At 48.9% G+C, this 21,279-nt stretch overlaps 1 protein-coding gene across 6 annotated transcripts in view; it reads left to right on the top strand.

Moving 5' to 3' along the window:
• The first annotated feature begins 1,968 nt into the window (after window positions 1–1,968).
• The window catches only part of HECTD4 (HECT domain E3 ubiquitin protein ligase 4), a 137,300-nt gene continuing 117,989 nt past the window's right edge, over window positions 1,969–21,279 (top strand). For all 6 annotated transcript variants that reach the window (XM_004595287.3, XM_058656827.1, XM_058656828.1 and 3 more), the window contains exon 1: window positions 1,969–2,372. In XM_004595287.3, coding sequence (XP_004595344.2) covers window positions 2,187–2,372 — 186 coding nt within the window. In that variant the 5' untranslated portion in view covers window positions 1,969–2,186. The remainder of the gene's footprint in view (window positions 2,373–21,279) is intronic.

Raw genomic sequence — 21,279 nt, 5'->3', positions numbered from 1 at the left:
GATTCAGCTCATAGCCCTGGAGTTGACTGGCCTTCTGACTTTGAGCAAAGTGTTTAACTGAGTCTTGGCTTACAGGCTAAAAGTGAGAATGATAACACAGCCTCTTGGGCTGCGACAAGGGCTGGACAAAATGGCCATTCTCTTCCATCCACTTGCCTGCTTAAAAAGCTTTCATTTGGGCCCGGCGGCGTGGTCTAGCGGCTAAAGTCCTCGCCTTGAAAGCCCCGGTATCCCATATGGGCGCCGGTTCTAATCCCGGCAGCTCCACTTCCCATCCAGCTCCCTGCTTGTGGCCTGGGAAAGCAGTTGAGGACGGCCCAATGCATTGGGACACTGCACCCGCGTGGGAGACCCGGAAGAGGTTCCAGGTTCCCGGCATCGGATCGGCACGCATCGGCCCGTTGCGGCTCACTTGGGGAGTGAATCATCGGACGGAAGATCTTCCTCTCTGTCTCTCCTCCTCTGTGTATATCTGGCTGTAATAAAATGAATAAATCTTTAAAAAAAAAAAAGCTTTCATTTGAAAGGCAGAATTACAGGGGCAGAAGGAAGAAGTATTGGAGGAAGGAAGAGGCAAAGGGAGAGATGGATATCTCCCACCCACTGGTTCACTCCTCAAATGGCTACAAATGTTACGGCTGAGCCAGGAGCCTGGAACTCTGTCCTGCTCCCCTACATGTGTGGTGGGGGGCCCAAGCATTTGGACCATTTACTGTTGCTTTCCCAGACACCTTAGCAGGGAGCTGGGATGGAAGCAGGGCAGCTGGGATTTCTCAGGGGCAAGGGTAGAGGGGTGCAGAGTGCAGCCAGCCAGGAGTTCAAATCTTGGGGCTGCCTATTCTTGCCCAGGTTCAAGTTATTTCCTTCAGAGCCTTCCTTCCTTATAACAAGTGTAATCAAGTAGGCTCTGAGGGTAGACTCACAGATAATGGAGTTGGGGGCCTGTGGCTCCCAGATACCACATAAGATTTATTATTATTATTATTATTCTTTAAAGATTTGAGGCATTGAGCCCAATGTAGTAGCCTTGTGGCTAAAGTCCTCGCCTTGCATGTGTCTGGGATACCATATGGGAACCAGTTTGTATCCTGGCTGCTCCACTTCCCATCCACTCCCTGCTTGAGACTTGGGGAAGCAACAGAGAATGACCCAAAATCTTGGGACCCTGCACTAGCATGAGATCCAGAAGCAGCTCCTGGCTCCTGGTCTCAGATCGACTCAGTTCCAGCTTAAGCAGTCATTCGGGGGATTAACCAGTAAATGTGTCTGTCTGTAAATCTGCTTTTCCACTTAAAAAAATAAATCCTTGTAAAAACAATCATTTGAAAAGCTGTGTGAGAGGTGTGGGCTAGGCCCAAGCAGGAGTTTCGTCTGGGTCTTGCACATGTTGCAGGGGCCCAAGGACTTGAGCCATCCACTGCTGCTTTCCTAGATTATAAACAAAGAGTTGGATGGGAAGTGGAGCAGCTGGGATATGAACCAGCACCCATATGGGATGCGGGCATTGGCTTTACCCAGTGCAACACAACGTTGGCCTGCCCCTCTACACACAGTTTTTAAAGGTGATGGCTGGGTATGGCTGGCAGGTGTTTTTTTTTTTTTTTCCCACCAAGCTCTGGCAGCGTCTTGGCTCCCAGTACCCACTGTGCTGTCCCAGTAGGTGCTGCTGACCAAGCAGGGCGCGACCCTCCACGCCCCCCGCGCAGGGTGGACGCTCTGTCCAGGCGGAGGGGTGCGCACACTCAGGCCGGGAGAACAGGAGGAGAGGAGGCGTCGGGGGGCGCGCCTAGCACCCCCCAGGGCCACCCCAGGACCACCCTAGGGGCGTCCAGAGGGTCCCAGGGAGGTCAGTGGGAGGGCAAGGGCAAGATGGAGGCCAGGCGAGGCCCGGGGGCGGGGCCGGGCGGAGGGCGGGGCCTGTATTGTCCGCTCCGCGGGGCATGCCGGGAGCCCCGCCCCCATCATGGCGTCTCCCTGACAGTTGGCTGCTGAGAGGCAGAGGCGGATCCTGCTCCTCAGGGCGGCGGCGGCGGCGGCGGGGCTGGGGTCTCCCGGGCCGGGCTTGGAGGCGGATGGCGGCTCGGACCGCTTAGGGCGGAGCTGCAGGGGCGAGGCGGCGGCTGCCATGGGCTGGTGAAGGCGGCCGCGGTCTCCTCAGCCGGCGTCCGCCCTCCGAGCCGGGAGCCATGGGTTCGTCGGCGGCCGCGGCGGCTGCGGCGGCGGCGGCGGCTGCGGCTGCGGACTCGGCGCAGTGGCTCTCGGTGAAGGAGGAGACCATCTTCTTGCACGACGGGCTGATCCGGGTCACCGACCTGGCCGAGCTGCCCAGCGAGATTCTCGGGGCGCCCGAGGCCGCCGACACCGACCTGGAGGTGAGCGAGGCCGCCCGCTCCCCACCCGCCTGCGGCCCCGCACCCCTCGCTGCCCGGGGCCGCGCGGCAGGTGCGTGCGGTGCGGGGCAGGTCTGCAGCCCGCCGCTGCCGCTCCCTTTCCACCCCCTTGTCTCTCTCTCTCTCTCTCCCCGCGGGGATTTCGTTTGCGGCTTCATGTTTGAACGTTCTCGACACCAACCTTTTTATGGAGAGCATCACCCCGAAACGGCCTTCACACCCCCCACACCCCTCCGCCACCTCCCCCGCGACCGCTCCCCACCCCCAGCCCCCCAGACTCACTTCCAGGGCACACCTAGGTTGCTCAGCGTTGGGGGGGCTATTTTATTTTTAATGCTGCACACCCTCCTAATAGCCCCCTCTCTCCTGTAGTTTTGTGTTGACTGTGTTTTTCTCCTCCTCCTCCACCCCCCACCCACCCCGCACCTCAAGCCCCAGGGAGAGGAATATAGCAGCTGCCGGTTTCTGCGATGGGCAACCAGCAACTTGTCGTTGGCGTTCCTTGGGGGGGGGCTTTGTCAGGGAAGCTGGCGGTGTGGACAGCCGAGGATGGGGGCGGAGGTGATGCTTGGCGGCGGAGGGTCACGGGCGCCTTAGGCCGCTGGGCCTGACTGTGTTCCCCCAGGGGGTCACGCAGAAGCCACGGCTTAGGAGCCCGTGGCAGGTGCAGAAAGAAGCAAGTCTTAGGGTTTGTGCTGCTGCTGGGTTTGGAGGCAGAAAAGCAATCCGATGTGCTCGGTGGATGGGAACTTGGCCGTGACTGGTCTGTGTCTGACGCTGGCCCCGAGGTGGGCGTGCAGGGCGGTGTTGATGCGTCCAGCTTGGAGGATTGCTGCTCCCCCTCCAGCTTGTGGGGTGGCATCTTGATGTGTAGGTAGCACGGGGTGTCATGAACTGCGCTATGTCGTGAGGAGAGCTGTCAGGGAAGGCGGGGCGGTGCAGGGCACAGGGACCACGGACTGTCGGGCTATAAACAGAACGTGGGGCATCTTTTGTGTTTTGCGGTTTTGCTGCACTTTGGCTCTCAGCTCAAGGAACATTAATAGAGATGGACTAGAACCCATTACTGCTTGTTTCTGCAAAGAGATGGCCATGGACGAGACCAGGGACGCGCCTGAGACGGATCCCTGGCTGTTTTTGTGTCTGGATTGGAGGTGACTTCAGCATTTCCGCGTGCACCTTCCCATACTGACTGGTTATAGTCTGGCCACCAAAACCTGGAAGATGACAAGTTGCTAGGGAATTCCTAGCGTGGAGTTAGCATTTTATCACACCTCCCTGGGCCTGCTCTATAGAAAGGAAGGTGTGTCTGAGGTTATCTGCCTGAAAACTCAATGGTTCCATGCCACGATGCTGGTGGAATCTTTGGATTTAATTGACTCTGGTGTGGGAAAGGTGGGAAGCTGGAGCGCTTTGTTCCTCAGAGCCTTAAGTTCGTGGAACCAAATATATATACAGAGGTATCTTTTTCCTCTATGGAATTTATTTCTAGAATTAGAAAGAAGGGTTAGTTAAAATGCCTGAGCTCTGAACTTGCCTCTCCTGAAATGCTCACTGTCTGTATAACTGAATTGAGTAAGCGGGGCGGCTATTTCCTCAGAATGATTTCAAGAGAAACAATCTCTGGCCTAGAACATTACCTTTTTTTTCCTTTTTGAAATTTATGGTCTGATCTCTCCCAGTGTGTATGAGTGGTAGCAACAAAAGACTTTTTACATTTTATCCCACCTGTTTTTTTGGGGGGTAGGGGGGCTACATAGTATCAGGTGAAGGAGGTAGCTGAGTTTTTTTTGTAGCTGTTGGATTTGTGCTCGGGTGCATTCACAGTTAGTTACTAGTATTGACTAAGTGTCTGCTGTGTGGCAGGCATGTCTTCCTAAATTCTTAAGGACCTGAGCCTTGCTCTTCGTTGTAGTAGCTGCACATGCTGTACCTATTGCGCAGTAGTCAGTAGGCATGTGGCTTGCTCCGCATCACCTGGTCAGAGCACCTGGGGGTGAGCCCAGTTCTGTTGTTGGTGTCAGACACATGAGCTCCTCCTCGTGGCATTTCCCACTCCGTGCATGTGTGATAGTCTCCTGGCTAGCTGTAGGTGGAATCCTACACAGATGCTCCATTTCGCTTTTTCATAGCCATGACCTTCTCAGATCTGGGGACAATTGGAGGGTTATCCATTTTTTCACAAGTTAGCTTTGAAATGTTACCACTGCTATCAACTACTACTCACTTCCAGGACTCTCTTTTCTGTCAATAACTGGGGTGAAAAATGGCCATTTTCCATAGTTTATAATTATGTGGAGTCTCCAGTTAGCAATTTGGGATTATGAAGGATGATTCTGAAAATCAATGTAGTAATTTATGACTTGAAGAAGGGCCTCAGAGCTTTAGTCCAAGAAGAGGCCTTTAGAGATGATTGTTTACTGCATTCTGGGAAAAAAATTACCTTTGATCAGGACAGTTTATGACTTGGGCATTTGGTGTAGTTGCTCAGGACAGTTTTCTTGTCTCTGAATTCCAGTGTTGTCACTCTCTAAGGGCTGTGCAGAGCTAAAGGTCAGACTGAAGACAGTCCGTCCTAAGGAGCCACTCAACACTGATGTAGTGTTTTCATTTAGCAAGAACATGGCATAAAAATTAAAATTGCTCTGCTGGGCAAATTTTATATATATATATATTTTCCATGTGGGGCCGATGCTGTGTTGTCACAGGGTTAAGTCTGTGCCTGGATGCCAGCGTGCCACATGGGGGCTGGTTGGAGTCCCTGCTGTTCCACTGCTGGTCTACATCCTGGCTAACGTGCCTGGGCAGGCAGGAGAGGATGACTGTGGTGCTTGGCCCCCTGTCCCTGTGTGGGAGACCTGGATAAGGTTCCTGGTTTCATCCTGTAGCTCCTCCAAACCTGTGGCAGATTGGCTCTGTGACCCTCCACAGCTACCCAAACGCTCTAGCCCGCTTATGTGAGATGGTGTACTAGCTGTGTCTAGCCCGCATGCAGCCCCCAGCGTACTTTACGTCCTCCTTACACAGGCTGTGAAATGTGCTACCAGGTAAGCACTGTGGAAATCAGTGCTAAGTCGTGTTGTCTGGGGCACAATGACAAGAAAGCCTGTGAATGTGCCGTGCTGACAGTCCCAAGAGGCCTCGCTGCGTCATGCACCAATGGGACTCAAGGCCCGGAGTGCTGAGACAGGGATCCCTCTGCAGGGAGGCCGTCGCAGGGGCTGTGTGCACATCACTTCATGCCTGTGGGTTCAGCATGGTGCTTGGCATGTGGCTTACTGAGCTCTTTAGAACTTTCTGGATGTTTTTTGCCCCCTCAAATGTTTTAAGGTTGTGCTTGGCAGACTCCATAGATGTGGAAGCAAAGGTTACAGAGAGCTGACTGGGGGTGTGCACGTGCGAGCACTGTGTGCATCCATATAGCTTTTGAGCAGAGACCCAAGAAAGTGAAGGAATGTGCCATGTGGCCGGGGGAGGGCACATCCCCTGCCCAGCGGACGGCTGGAACCACATTCCTGAGAGGGAAGGCAAACAGGGAGAAGGGGAGCGGGAGCAGGCTGTGCATCCGCAGGGGCTGTGGGCAGGATCTTTGAATCTTAATTAAGTGGATTAGGAATGTGGAGTGAGACTTTTGATTGTCTTTTTTTTTTATAAGATTTGTTTTATTTTGGGCCCGGCGGCGTGGCCTAGCGGCTAAAGTCCTCGCCTTCAATGCCCCGGGATCCCTATGGGCGCCGGTTTTAATCCCAACAGCCCCACTTCCCATCCAGCTCTCTGCTTGTGGCCTGGCAAGGCAATCAAGGACGGCCCAATGCACTGGGACCCTGCACCCACATGGGAGACCTGGAGGAGGTTCCTGGTTCCCGGCTTCGGATCGGCACGCACTGGCCCGTTGCGGCTCAATTGGGGAGTGAAACATCGGATGGAAGATCTTCCTCTCTGTCTCTCCTCCTCTCTGTATGTCTGCCTTTGTAATAAAACAAATAAATCTTAAAAAAAAGAGAAATATTTGTTTTATTTTGTATTGGAAACTCAGATATACAGAGAGGAGAGACAGAGAGGAAGATCTTCCGTCCATTGATTCACTCCCCACGTGGCTGCAATGGCTGGTGCTGCGCTGATCCGAAGTCAGGTGCCAAGAGATTCTTCTAGGTCTCCCACGTGGGTACAGGGACCCAAGGCTTTGGGCCGTCCTGGACTGCTTTCCCAGGTCACAAGCAGGGAGCTGGATGGGAAATGGAACAGTAGGGGCTTGAACCTGTGCCCACATAGGATGCTGGTGCCTTAGGTGGAGGTTTAGCCTACTGTGCCACCACATCATTCCCTCAACCAAGATACTTCTTATCGCATAGTTTAGACCACATTTTTTAGAAACTTGTTTTCATTTTGTTTAAAAAAAGCAGAAAGAGAAAGAGCTTTCATGTGGTGGCTCAGTTTCCAAATGCCTATAACAGCTAAGGTTAGGCCACACCGAAGCCAACAGCCTGCAGCTCTGTCTGGGTCTCCTTGTGGATGGTACAGCTCCAGGTACTTGAGCCATCGTGCGCTACCTCCAGGGTACGCGTTACTAGAAGTTAGGTTGGGAGTGAAGGAGTGGGGACTGAAAGCCAACATTCCAATATGGGAACCTAAATAGTGCCTTAACCACTGCACCAAGTCCCTCATCACTTTTCACTGTGTTTGTAAAGACTCCTCTTCCCTGCCCTCCAACTATACAGCCTGAGAGCATTCATTCTTTACTGAAGAGTGCCAGAAACTGGTGATAGGCCATGTTTGTCAGCAGGTGAATGAGGAAACAGGCATGGTGCATCCATACAATGGAATATTACTCAGCAGGAAAAAGTAACAGACTGTTAACACACAGCCAGGATTTATGCTCAGTGGAAGAGGTCAGATGGGCAGGGGTACATACTGTAAGCTTCCATTTATAATGAAATTCTAGAAAATGCTGCCTGGGAGTAGAGCGAACATGAGAAACTTCTGGGATGGTACATATTTTTCTATGATGATTATGGTTTTACATATATATGCAAAATATGTACATTTATGTATTTCTATGTAAAATATATATAAACACACATATATATACATGTCAAAACTCATCAAATTGTACCCTTCAAGTATGTGCAGTCTGTGGTATGCTGATAGACTTAAGTAATTTCTCTTTATTTTTCTCCTCCATTCCCCTCTACTCTTCTCTTCTTTTTTTTTTTTAATTAAAAATTTTTTTAAAAAAAGATTTTATTTATTTTTATTGGAAAGTCAGATATACAGAGAGGAGGAGAGACAGAGAGAAAGATCTTCCATCCATTGATTCACTCCCCAAGTGAGCGCAATGGCTGGTACTATGCCGATCCAAAGCCAGAAGCCAGGAACTTCTTCCAGGTCTCCCACGCGGGTGCAGTGTCCCAGGGCTTTAGGCCATCCCCGACTGCTTTCCCAGGCCACAAGCAGGGAGCTGGATGGGAAGTGGAGCTGCCGGGGTTAGAACCGGCACCTATATGGGATCCTGGCTTGTTCAAGGCGAGGAATTCACTAGGCCACGCCGCCTGACCCTCTTCTCCTTTTCTTTTGTTAAGAGGTAGAGAGACCTGCTGGTCTGGTTCCTTACCTGTGGCCAGGGCTGGGCTCAGGGGAAAGCCATAGCTGGGAATTCAATACAGGTCTCCCATATGGTTACCAGGGAGCAAACCGTCTGAGCCATTACCTGTTGCCTTTCTAGCGCCTGCATTAAAGAAAAAAAAAAAAAAAAAAGGTAGTTGGGAGCTGGAGCTGGGACTCGAACCCAAGCACTCTGGTATGTGATGAGGGGGGCGGTCATAACCAATGTGGTAATTACCAGCCTAAATGCCTTCAAGTGAAATTTTTGAGATGATATCTAGTTATGTTGATTTGCTCTCCTAAAAGAAAACCACCAACTCATTTTTCCTCTGGAAAGTGTTTAGTTCCAAATTGTAGATTTGGAGGAGTTAACGAGTCATTGAACACACTGCACAGCACGTGTTTACTGGTGGCATTCGTCTTCATGCAGTTCATGGCTTTGGTGAAATGTTCTGGGAGCTTAGGCAGAAGGCTCCAGGAGCTTGTCTGCCAAGTGCGAATGAAATGTCTGAAGGTTGTGTGAGCCAGTGTTGCCTTGAGGTCATAGTCAGGTTTAAAGACTGTCGAGGATTGAAATTCCAGCTCTGTGACCTTGGGCAGATGACACACCTCTTTCTGGTCCAAATCTGTCACCACTGTCATGAGCTCCAGCACTGCAGTGACAAGAGTGTCAGCGTATTGTGTGCCAGTTTCTCCTCACCAAAACCTTACCCAGTTGCTGCTGCCTTGTCTCTATGGAGGAGGAAGTGGCATGGATAGAACTGGGAAGTAATTGGCAAGGTGATCCAGTTGGTGGCCAAGTTGGGACTAAAGTAGAGCTGATATGGGCAGCCCAGGGTTCATGCTCTCACACTGTCTCCAAGGGTGGGACAGAAATACTAGGGGGAAGACCAGACTTAAGTAAAAGTAGGCAAGGCTGACTGTCCCAGCAAAAGGATTATTATTATTTTTTTTTCTGCAGTAGATTTTTCTCCCCCTTTGGTGTGGTTCCTCTGGAATTTTCTTGCTTGCTAATCTGTTTGCAGTGTGGCTGGGCGCACTGCTATAGATGGTAGTAGCCAGGAGGTAATGGTGCTCTTGGTTTCAGACGTCTTTCAGTTGTATACCTGTGGATTAGCTAAATATATCAGCTTTGATTGTTACCTGCTTTGTTGGCGTCTGCATTGACGGCCACACAATACCACCTGTTCTCTCCTGGGTCTCGGGTACTTGTGGTGATGGCTGTGAATGGACTGTCAGTTCCTGATGGTGTCCCCTGCTTTGCCCCCGCCTCCCCTTCTCTCCAGCTCGATTTACAACAGTGTCTGTGGGGAGAACACAAGGAGGAGAGTCTGCTCCGCAAGACGTTTAATCAGTTGTTGCAGACAAGTGTAAATACCAGCAGGTGACCCGCTATGGGACAGATGCAGAGTCATTCCAAAAAGAGTGATGGTTGCAGAAATTGTGTATTTTTGGAAAAGGCTCATTTTTGTTTGAAAGACAAGTTACAGAGAGACAGAAAGAAACAGGGAGAGATCTTCCATCTCACTCCCCAACTGCCCACAAGGTGGAATGGGTCAGGCCAAAGCCAGGAGACTAGATTCTGTCCAGATCTCCCATGTGGGTGACAGGCACCCAAGTGCTTGGGCCGTCTTTCCCAGCTTTCCCAGATACATTAGCAGGGAGCTGGCTTGAAGTGGATCAGCTGGGACTTGAACCAGCACCCCAATGGAACTCCTGCACTGCAGGTAGCAGCTTACGCCTCTGCACCACAGCACTATCTCTGGAAGTCTTTCTTGAATGCTGTCCAGATTCCTGATCCAAATCACCTTCATCACCTGGCTAAATTAGTGATTTTTTATATATATATATATATATAATCTATATATGCACACACACATATATTCTTCAAGACCATTTAAAAATGTGTACATAGAGGCTGGAATTTATTTTTTTTGTACCCAGAGAGGCATATTCAGATAGTTCTCACTTGCTGTCTCCCTCCACAGAACCCTCCCGTCTTTGGCGTAGAGCTGAGGGCCAAAGCTGGGAGCCTGAGGATGCAGTCCAGGTCCTCTGTGTTGGTGTCAGGAACCCAGCCATTTGGGCTATCCCTGCTGCTTTCCGGGGTCTGTACCACCAGGATCCTGGAATGAGGAACTGGAGACATGAACCTCAGCAGGGGTAGAGATGTTTTCCTGTTAGGCTAAGTACCCACTTCCATTGTTTTCAGTTTTAGAGCCTTCAGTTCTCCCCACAGGCATGGCACACCTGTGGAAGATGCTGGTCATGACGCTGCTCCTGTCCTGGAGGGCCTGAGTTCAAGCCCCCAGCTTTGCTCCTATTCTAGCTTTCTGCTTGTGGGTGGGTGCCATGGGAAGAAGCAGTGCCAGCTCGGTGGTTGGTCCCTGCCGCCTGTGAGAGAGACTTGGATGGGGTTGAGCTCCTGGGTTCGGCCTGACCAGGCCTTGGCTGCTGTGATCACTAGGGGAGCAACACTGGGGATAGGAGCAGGAGGTCCGTGTGCCTGTCTGTCTCACTTCCTCTGTCTCTCTGCCTTTCAAAAAAGAACAATTCTTGCTTGTACGCTTGTGGGAGTATTATTCCAGGGTAGATCTCAAAAGGGATGGCTGGATCCTAGGTGACTGTTGCAAGTTTTGATACTGCCAAATTGCCTTCTCCAGGGATGGTAGCAATGGACACTGTCAGTAACTGTTTGATAGAACCTCTTTGCCTCCTACCCTAAAGGAAGCCATTTTAGAATTCATTGCTAAAAACTGATTTTTGGAACAACTGCGCAGTTTATTTATTTGATTTTTAAAAAATATTTATTTATTTTTATTGCAAAGCCAGATATACGGAGAGGAGGAGAGACAGAGAGGAAGATCTTCCGTCCAATGACTCACTCCCCAATTGAGCCGCAATGGCTGGAACTGTGCCTATCCGAAGCCGGGAACCAGGAACTTCCTCTGGATCTCCCACATGGGCGCAAGATCCCAAGGCTTTGGGCCATCCTCGATTGCTTTCCCAGGCCACAAGCAGGGAGCTGGATGGGAAGTGGAGCTGCTGGAATTAGAACTAATGTCCATATGGGATCCTGGTGTTCAAGAAGAGGGCTTTAGCTGCTAGGCTACCATGCTGGGCCCACAACTGCTCAGTTAAAAATAAAAGCCAGTCCAGTGACTATACTTTGCTATCGGGAAAGGCACCTGGACCCCCTTGCCAGCCAGAAGGCGGCACTTTCTGTTGATGCCACTGCCCTCTTATCACTCAGCTTCAGAGCACACCGCTTTCTGCTTGGGCTCCTTCACCTCCCGGCATAGATCCAATTCATAGAGCCTGACCATGTAGGCCAGAGAAATAACCCCTGCTTATTCTGTGCTGGTTTGGGGATGCTGCTGGTAGTCGGCGGGACTGGACCACAGGGGGAAGAGCCGCCCCAGCCCCTGAATTGCACTCCCAGTGGACAGCAATGGGACACTGTTTGGATGAAGATTTTCTTGAAATTTTTTGTTTTCTCATGCTAGTATGATGAGTAATTGCATTTTTTACTTAAATAAAAAGATAGCTTTTATTCTGTTGCTATGCAAAATCCTTATTATTTAAGATTTATATTTATTTGAAAGGGAGATCAGATTTACAGAGAGGAGAGTCAGACATATCTTTAATCAGCTGGTTCACTCCCCAAATGGCCACAATGGTTGGAGCTGAGCTGATACAAAGTCAGGAGCCAGGAGCTTCTTCCGGGTCTCCCACGCAGGTGCAGGGTCCCAAGGCTTTGGGCCGTCCTCCACTGCTTTCCCAGGCCACAGGCAGGGAGCTGGATGGGAAGCAGAGCAGCCAGGACAGAAACTGGCACCTGTATGGGATCCTGGCGCATGCAAGATGAGGATTTAGCCATTGAACCATTGTTCCAGGCCTGAAAGTTTATTATTTGAAGAGATTTTAGTAGTGGTTTGTGTTTCGTCACCTCAAGGTGCTGAATGTTTATGTGTGTTGAGTTTTGAGTGTAGAGAATCTCGCTAAGCATACTTGTGGACTTCGGAGACCCTGATGGGGTCCTCGGGAATGGGCAGATTTGAAGCTGTAATGCTTCTGCTGAACCTGTAGTTGACTGAATTGCTAAATCAGAATGCAGTGTGTAGCAATTTTCGATTAATAATAAGGAGAAGCATAATTTGCAAAGTCTTTTATGTAAATTGTAGGTTTGGTAATATTAGTAACAGCAGATGCTTTGTTCAAGTAGTGGTTTTATACCAACAAAAATATTAGCATTCAATTGATATGTATAATGAATCGTTTTCTGTATTTACTGTCTTTGGTTTGTGCATAGTTTGCATTACTGATTTCAAATGAACAAAATCTAATGCAATAGATGTAACTATTTCTGGAGCAAGATGGAAAATCTACACGCCCTCCCTGTTGATATGTTTGCTCTTCTTACTGATGAAATGAAATGATGAAGAATGTTAGAGAAGAATCTGTGTAACCTATGTGCATGAGAGCAGTGGCACAGGGCGGACAGGTGGCTTGGGGGTTGAGATGCTGCTTGGGTTTGGGACACCAGCTCCCTTGGATGCTGGAGACTGTAGCACTCTGCTAAGGTGTATCCTGGAAGGTGGCTCCTGGTAGCGTCCCTAAGACCCATGGAGAGCTGGTGTTGAATTCCTAGCTCCTCGTTGTTCTGACATGACCCCAGCATTTGAAGAGTTAGCCCATGGATAAGAAATATCTCTTTCTCTCTCTTTCTCTCCCTCCCTCCCTTCTAAATAAAATTTTAAAAAACCAACTATCCAAACAAACCATTTCCTACCCTCCAAAAACAAAGCAAAGCAAAAATCCCCAAATCCAAGAAGCCCAGTGGTATATAATAGAAAAAATAACCTCGTTAATTTCTTTTTTAAAAAAACATTTATTTATTTTTACTGCAAAGTCAGATATACAGAGAGGAGGAGAGACAGAGAGGAAGATCTTCCGTTTGGTGATTCAGTCCCCAAGTGACTGCAATGGCTGGAGCTGAGCCAAGCCAAAGCCAGAAGCCAGGAGCTTCTTCCGGGACTCCCACACAGGTTCAGGGTCCCAAGGCTTTGGGCCGTCCTCAACTGCTTTCCAGGCCACAAGCAGGGAGTTGGATGGGAAGCAGAGCTGCCGGGGTTAGAACTGGCGCCCGTTTGGGATCCTGGTGCGTTCAAGGTGAGGGCTTTAGCCATTAGGCTACTGCACCCGGCCCTCCTCCTAATTTCTTTTTAGAGATTTAGTTGTTTGGAAGTCAAAAGTTATAGTGAGAGTGGGAGAAAGACAGAGTGAGATGTTGCATTCACTAATGCACTCCCCAGGTGGCCACAACAACCTGGATCAGGCCAGGATGAAGCCAGGCTCCAGTTAGCCTCTGCAACTATGGTTAATGGCAGCTATTTAAAGTAAGAGGTACACAGTTCAGCCTACACATGGCTGTCAGAATAATCTTCCTAGTTTTCTTAAGAGTAATTTCATCTCCTTTCCCAAGCCTCTAGTGGTTTCCCACTTCCTGCAAATTAAAATAATTCCTAAGTGTGGGTTGAAGGTAGCTGTGAGGTGGCTACCTTCCCAGCCTTATCTCATTTCCCTTTCCTTTCCCCAGGTACCCCATTGTTTGCAAATCCACCTGTACCTCCTCTCCTTCTCTCTCAGCCCAGGAGGGTCTTTTCCTCTGGTCCTTTGCCTGCAGTCTGGAAGCTCCCTCTTCTGTGTTCAGGTTGCCACTCCCCAGGGGATTATCTGGGCCAGCTCCTGGGAGCCGCTGCTCCCCTGGTTCTGCAGCGCTGCCTCGGGGAGTGTTGCTTGCTTGCCTTCTCTCTGCTCACTGTACTCTGCTCTGTGAAGCCAACCACTTCATCTTTTTCTAAGTACCTAATAATAGGAACTCCAAATTGAATGTTAATGTTTTAAAAAGGCATCTAGAGCGTGTGAGACAATGTGATTTAATAAATAAAATCCTGAGTTGAGTTCATAGGCATAGGCGTTCATTCATGGAAACTGGAGAATGGAAGTAGTTAAGGTGGTTCTTCAGGAATCCCAGCTGCAGTGGCACTTGGCATTTTAGATGAGCAGAGAGGATTGTCCCAACATTGGTAACATGGTTGTTAATGTTGGAAAGTGGGTAATAGTAACTATGCTGCAAGGTTTATATATTTATTTGTTTAGAAAGGAGAGAGATTTGTTTATTTATTTGTTTATTTATTTGTTTATTTGTTTAGAAAGGAGAGAGATTCAGTCCCCAAATGGCTGCAACAGCCAGGGTTGGGCCAGGCCAAATCCAGGAGGCAGGAACTTCATTGTGGTCTCCCACCTATGGGTGGCAGGGGCCCAGTGCCTTTGGCTGTCATCCACTACCTTTTCCAGCTATGTTAGCAAGGAACTGAATTGGAAAGCGGAGCAGCTGGGACTCAGCCCAGCACCCCTGTTTAGAATGGTGGTGTACCAACCAGTACCTTCATATGCTGTGCTACGATGCGTATCTCGGTTTCATCTTTTGGATAGAAGCCTCTATTTATTTAAAAAGATTTTGTCTATTTATTTGAAAGGCAGTTGCAAAAAAAAAAAAAAAAAAGGCAGTTGCATAGAGTAAAAGAGAAATATAGAGAGATCCTCTGCCTGCTGGTTACTTCCTGGATGGCCACAATGGCTAGGGCTGGTCCAGGCTGAAGCCAGGAGCCAGGAACTTCCTCCAGGTCTCCTATGTGGGTCCCGGAACTCAAGGCTTTGGGCCGTCCTCGGCTGCTTTCCCAGGCCACAAGCAGGGAGCTGGATGGGAAGTGGAGCTGCTGGGATTAGAACCGGCACCCATATGGGATCCCGGGGCGTTCAAGGCGAGGACTTTAGCTGATAGGCCACCACGCCGGGTCCTTCCGTCTGTCTGTCTCTCTGTTTTTCTTTCTTTTTTTCTTTCTTTCTTTCTTTTAAAGATTTATTTATGTGAAATCAAATCAGATTCATAGAGCGAAGGAGAGACAGAGGGAAGGATCTTCCATCCACTGCTTCACTCTCAAAAGGGCCGCAATGGCTGGAGCTGAGCCAGTCTGAAGCCAGGAGTGAGGAAACCTCCTGTTTTCCCATGCAGGTGAAGGATCCTAAAGTTTTGAGCCATCCTGTGCTGCTTTTCCGATCCATAAGCAGGGGACTGGATGGGAAGTAGAGCAGCCAGGACTTGAACCAGTGCCCCTATTTTATGTTGGCACTTAAAGCGGAAGCTTAGCCTATTGTGCCACAGCATTGGCCCTCATGTGTACTTTTTCTGTCATGGTCCAATTTCTTGATCTGCAAAAGAGAAATAAATTTTCATTTTTCTGATAAGGCAGATGAAAACCCATAATGTTATGATAAAATCAAGTTGGCATCATAAAGTAAAGAATTAGAGCTTCTTTTTCTTTTTTTTTTTTTTTTAAAGATTTATTTTATTTTTATTACAAAGTCAGATATACTGAGAGGAGGAGAGATAGAGAGGAAGTGGAGCTGCCGGGATTAGAACCTGCGGCCATATGGGATCAAGGTGAGGACCTTAGCCACTAGGCCACGCTGCCGAGCCCTTCTTTTTTTTTTTTTTTTTAAAGATTTATTCATTTTATTACAGCCAGATATACACAGAGGAGGAGAGACAGAGAGGAAGATCTTCTGTCCGATGATTCACTCCCCAAGTGAGCCGCAACGGGCCGGTGCACGCTGATCCGATGCCGGGAACCTGGAACCTCTTCCGGGTCTCCCACGCGGGTGCAGGGTCCCAACGCATTGGGCCGTCCTCAACTGCTTTCCCAGGCCACAAGCAGGGACCTGGATGGGAAGTGGAGCTGCCGGGATTAGAACCGGCGCCCATATGGGATCCCGGGGCGTTCAAGGCGAGGACTTTAGCCGCTAGGCCACGCCGCCGGGCCCTGAGCAAGGTTTTTAATCCACACCATGCTCTTATGTAATAAAATGTCATGTTTTTTAAAGAAGTAAAAAGATTGCAAAGTGGAAGAAGCAGGAAGCCTGAAAGCTGGGGCAGAGGGGAGACTGCGGTTTTCTAGCTGCTTCTCGCTGCTGCTATTAATGTCTTAAAACTCTTTTTGGTAAATTTGTGCTCTTGGAGATGAAGGCTTTAGTGGATGGATTAAGTATTCTTACCAAAAGGCCGATCTGTGCAAGTGGAAGATCGCTGCTAGCCCTTACCATCCTCTTCCCCGAATCTCTCATGGCTGTTCTTACATGTTTGAGTAGATGGAAGGAAACAGGAAAAAGAAACCAAGTAAAACTCTAGCCTAGATGTTGTCTTAGTTTCCGTGCACATTTGTGCTATATCCAGATGCATAGTGCCGAAAAGCAAGAGCAACAGCCTTAGCAGCTTCACCAATTCAAACCTATTCCCCAAATATATGTCCCCCGGCTCTCATCTTAGACGTCACCTCCTATTCCGTGACAGCAACTCACTCTGACGCGGTCCGTTTCCCTTAGCTGTTTGCCTTCCAGCCCTTCCACACTTTGGCTTTTCCATTGCTTAGGGAAATGTGGTGGTAATTGTACATTTCAGTTGTTGATTTTACCTCCCAGCAAGGAGTTATTGGAGCTGCTGCTTCTACGTTTTAATTATTTATGTTCATAATTATGTTTATCATTAGAAAAAAATGTATTGTTCTATTACTTGAGAAGGAGAGAGAGAAATCTTTCACCCATTGGTCCACTACTCAGATGCCCACAAGAGCTGAGACTGGACCAGACTGGAGCCAGCAGCCCAGGACTCTGTCAGTGTCGCCCTTACTGAGCCAAGTCCTTGAGCTGTTACCTGCTGCTCCCTAGGGTCGGTGTGAACAGGAAGCTGGATCTGCAGCAGAGGAGCTGGGGCTCCAGGCCCGATGTCCCAGGGACAGGCTTGGCACCGAGCCAGATGCCTGCTCCATGTCTCTCTCTCTCTCTGTCTCTTTTTTCTTTGTAAAGGTTTTGTTTGTTTGTTTGTTTGTTTGTTTATTGCAAAGAAGATTTAAAGAGAGAAGGAGAGACGGGAAGATCCTCCATCCTCTGGCTCATTCCCCAAGTGGCTGCAATGGTCGAAGTTGAGCCAATCCAAAGCCAGGAGCCCAGAGCCTCCTCTGGGCTTCCCATGTGACACAGGGTCCCAAGGCCCTGGCTCGTCCACTGCTGCCTTCCCAGGCCACAGAGAGGTCCGTGGGAAGTGGAGCCAGGCCAAGAACCGGCGCCCACTCAGGATCCCTTGTGTGTGTAAGGTGAGGAGTCAGCCTCTAGGCCATCGCACTGGGCCCTCTTTGTTTTTTTTTAAGACTTAATTATTTTTGTGGAAAGAGATTTATAGAGAGAAAGAGAAACAGAGAGAGAGAGATCTTCCATCTGCTGGTTCACCCCTCAAATAGCCACAATGGTTGGAGCCGAGCCAATCTGAAGACAGAAGCCAGGAGGTTTTTTCAGGGTCTCCTGGGTGCAGGGTCCTAAGGCTGTGGGCCACAAGCAGGGAGCCGGGTGGAAAGTGGAGCACCTGGGATACGAACTGGAGCCCATATGGAATCCTGGCTCTTGGAAGGTGAGGATTCAGCCACTGAACCATTGCGTAGGGGCCAGAAAGGCATTTTTTAAAACCATCATTCGTATCTGCCTCCCAGAGATCTCCTTGCTGTTTTGAGCCACATTCTGACGCAACAGAAAGAGGACTAGGCATACTCCTTTATCTGTGCTGTGGCATACGCTAGGCCTTCCCCACCCTGCACTTCGGTTGGAGGTGATAGTGGCAGCCCTCCCTTCTGACCTGTGATGGGCCCTGTGCTCACCGTGAACGGGGCGTGGCCTCTCTTACTAGAGGCGTCTATTTGGAAGCAGGAAGTTTGAATTATTTGTTAGTACTTATAAAGCAAGTCAGGAGGGGTGTGCAAAGCCTGGCTAGGTGATGTAGCTGTACAGAAAGCTAAATGCAGATCTGGAGATCTGCAAGATAAGGGAAATGAGTCCTCTCTGGACGAAGCTGTGGTCCCCCTGTGGGATGTGGCAGGTGGCGGCTGGTGAGCAGGCTGATGGTACTGAACGCAGGCGGTGATTTATGGTGGCCTTCAGCCTCTGCTAGAGGGTTTCTAAGATGGAACTCAATTCTTTCTTAGGGAAGTTAATGGACTTTTTAAAATTTCTTTTCATTTATGGGGCAGTGGTTGTATTTTAGTGACTTAATCCTCCACATTGAATAAGTAATTATTAAAAAATAAAAAGACACATTTTCATTTACTTAAGAGGCAGAGTTACAGAGCAAGAGGGTGAGGCAGAGAGCCTGCTGGTTCCCTCCCCAGAAGGTTTCAGCTGCTGGAGCAGGCCGAAGCCAAGAGCCTGGAACTCCATTCAGGTCTGTTCTCAATGGTAGGGCCCCAGATCCTTGGACCATTTTCTGCTTTTCCAGGCTGTTAGCAGAAATGCTGGATCAGAAGTGGAGCAGCCGGGACTTGAACTGGTGCTCTTTTAGGATGGCGTCTTCCAAGTTGAGGCTTAACCCACTGTGCCACAAGGCCCACCCAGTGAATGGGCTCTTAATGTGCATTGAGCCCCATTTAGTAATTGATTCTAGTTCACTGAGCCAGCCCTGTTAGCCGACTGTTGGCCTGGTCCCCTTAGTGAAAGGCTAGCAACTAGGAGGTAAAGGAGAGTGTGGCATGTGGCCAGAAGTATTGACATTGAAAACCAGAGGGTATAGGGAATGAAAAGGGAGATTGGGCCTTGCTGTTAGAGTTAAAGTTTTAAAAATGGGTTCTTTTTTTTTCTCATGATAATGGAATCTTACTCCTATGAGGGATGATATAAAGACGTTGAATTCTTTTCAAGGCTGAAAAATTAATTCCCCTGAGCACACGGAAGTCTCACGCTCCTTAGAAGTATGCTGAGCAGTTGGAAGGACGTGTTTTACTGCACTGGCCTCGTGGGCAGCAGCAGAGGTAGCAGGTGTGCTTCGGAAGCCAAAGCAGAGCCAAGCAGGTGCTGCAGGGCATGAGAATCAAAATGCTCAGTTTGTGTGAGACTGCTTAGCAATGCTGCGCTGACCACCAGTGACCCACGGCAGGAGAGGCCACAGAAAAGGCCAGTTTTCCTCATCTCAGTGGCTGTTTTCTCAGAAATGAATGCTGTGTTCTTCCTTTTAGGGTATTGTAAAAATGACAGGCTTTTTTTTTTTTTTTTTTTGACTTGTAAAGAGACATGTAATACCAAATAGAAAGGACTATGCTCCTTTTTTATCTTCAGTAATTTTAATGCCTTTGCAAAAAAAATAAACATTTTTAGAAATATTAAATTATTCAAGATGTTCCCCACTTACCTTACTGCTTTCCTAAAACTAAGTCAGGTTTTTCATCCAGTTCGCTTTCCTGTTTTGCCGTCAGCCCTTGCCAGAAGTCAAGTCCTTCTGCACCTGCTCACTCAGTTTCACTCTGTGCCTCTCCAGGCACCATTTCTAGGAAAAGGTAGGACCGGGACTAGCGCGCTTCCTGCTGACCACCATCTTTGCGCTGCCATAGCTGTATTCTGGACCTGTTTCTTTGCCATCTGTTCTCAGCGTGGGCGAACTGAATCATGTTACAGTAAGACAGGAGCAAAGCTAGATATTTCCATAGGACGTCTTCCCCCAGGAGCTGGGCTAGTCTTTTTTTTTCTCTTTCTTTTTCTTTTTCTTTTCCTTTTTACCCCTGCATGAAAATTCTTTTATCTATCTATCTATCTATCTATCTATCTATCTATCTATCTATCTGTTTTTATTTCCTCTGTTCCTTTCCCAAATCCCCTTCCCCCACCGAATTCCCCTTTATTATTACTGTAGCATAGCTCTTCATGAACAACTGGGACTCATAGTGGTATCTGACATGGCATATTGGCATCACCAGTGACTGCTTAGCCTTTTTGGCTACAGTGCTAGCTAGTGGCTTATTGCTTAAGGTTAGAATGATTTGATGCGAGTGATGGACTGAATTGGACCCTCTTCTGGCCGACACGCAAGGTCAGGTCTGGGGTCATCCCAGGTGAAGCTTCTTGGGGGACTCCAAACTAGACCACTGTACTCAAAACTCTGGCCACAGGGAGGCTCATGGAGTTTGTGGTCTGACCTTGGAATGCACGTACCAGGACTGGGCCTCCTTGCTTGCCGGTGCCTGTGCAGTTGTCGGGGTACTCAGGTGCATATGGGGGCAAGATGGTCAGCTTATTTAGGCCTGCAGAGGACAGCAAGTGCCATGTCAAGATGGAAAACAGAATGGGTTAGACAACTCTCCTGGCTGAGTTTTGGCAGCGAATGTCTGGGTGAGTAGATACACTGGGGTGGGCTCTGTCAGCTAAAATCCTTGGAAGGATTTTCTCAACGTTGGAACGGCAAAACCAACGGCATCCCGGAATATCAAACTACTCAAGCAATACCTTCAGAACATTCTTCTCTGCACTGGAGTTTCTTCTTTTTTTTTTTTTTTTACTTTAAAGATTTATTTATTTATTTTTATTACAAAGTCACATATATAGAGAGGAGAGAGAGGAAGAGCTTCCCTCCGATGATTCACTCCCCAAGTGACCGCAACGGCCGGTGCTGCGCCGATCCGAAGCCGGGAACCAGGAACCTCTTCCAGGTCTCCCATGTGGGTCCAGGGTCCTAAAGTCTTGGGCGGTCCTCGACTGCTTTCCCAGGCCACAAGCAGGGAGCTGGATGGAAAGTGGAGCTGCCAGGATTAGAACCGGCGCCCATATGGGATCCCGGGGCGTTCAAGGCGAGGACTTTAGCCGCTAGGCCACGCCGCCAGGCCCTGTTGTTTATTTTTTTTAAAGATTTTTTTATTTTTATTGGAAGATCAGATTTATAGAGAGAAGGAGAGACAGAAAGATGTTTCATCCATTGATTTACTCCCCAGGTGTCTGCAATGTCTGGAACTGAGCTGATCTAATCTGAAGCCAGGAGCCTCTTCTGGGTCTCCTATGCAGGTTCAGGGTCTCCCAAGGCCCTTGGTCATCTTTGACTGCTTTCCCAGGCCACAAGCAGGGAGCTGGATGGGAAGCGGGGCTGCCGGGATTAGAACCAGTGCCATATGGGATCCTGGCGCATGCAAGGAAAGGACTTTTGCCACTAGGCTACTGCGCCAGTCCCCACTATGCATTTTTTGAAGACCTCAAAAAGATTTCAAATTTTTTGCACCATGATCTCTAAGTCTCTGCACCTGCATATTGATGATGAGTATTAAGTAATTGAAATGCAAATTGGTCCCTTAGAGTTAACCTGACTTTTGTATTTTAGTTATTAGCTTATATCCCGTCCCAGAGTCTCATTAATCAGAAAGCTTATATG

This window comes from Ochotona princeps, chromosome 29, assembly GCF_030435755.1.
Source record: "Ochotona princeps isolate mOchPri1 chromosome 29, mOchPri1.hap1, whole genome shotgun sequence".
Classification (NCBI taxonomy): Eukaryota; Metazoa; Chordata; class Mammalia; order Lagomorpha; family Ochotonidae; genus Ochotona; species Ochotona princeps.
This window is presented reverse-complemented; position numbering and strand designations above follow the sequence as displayed.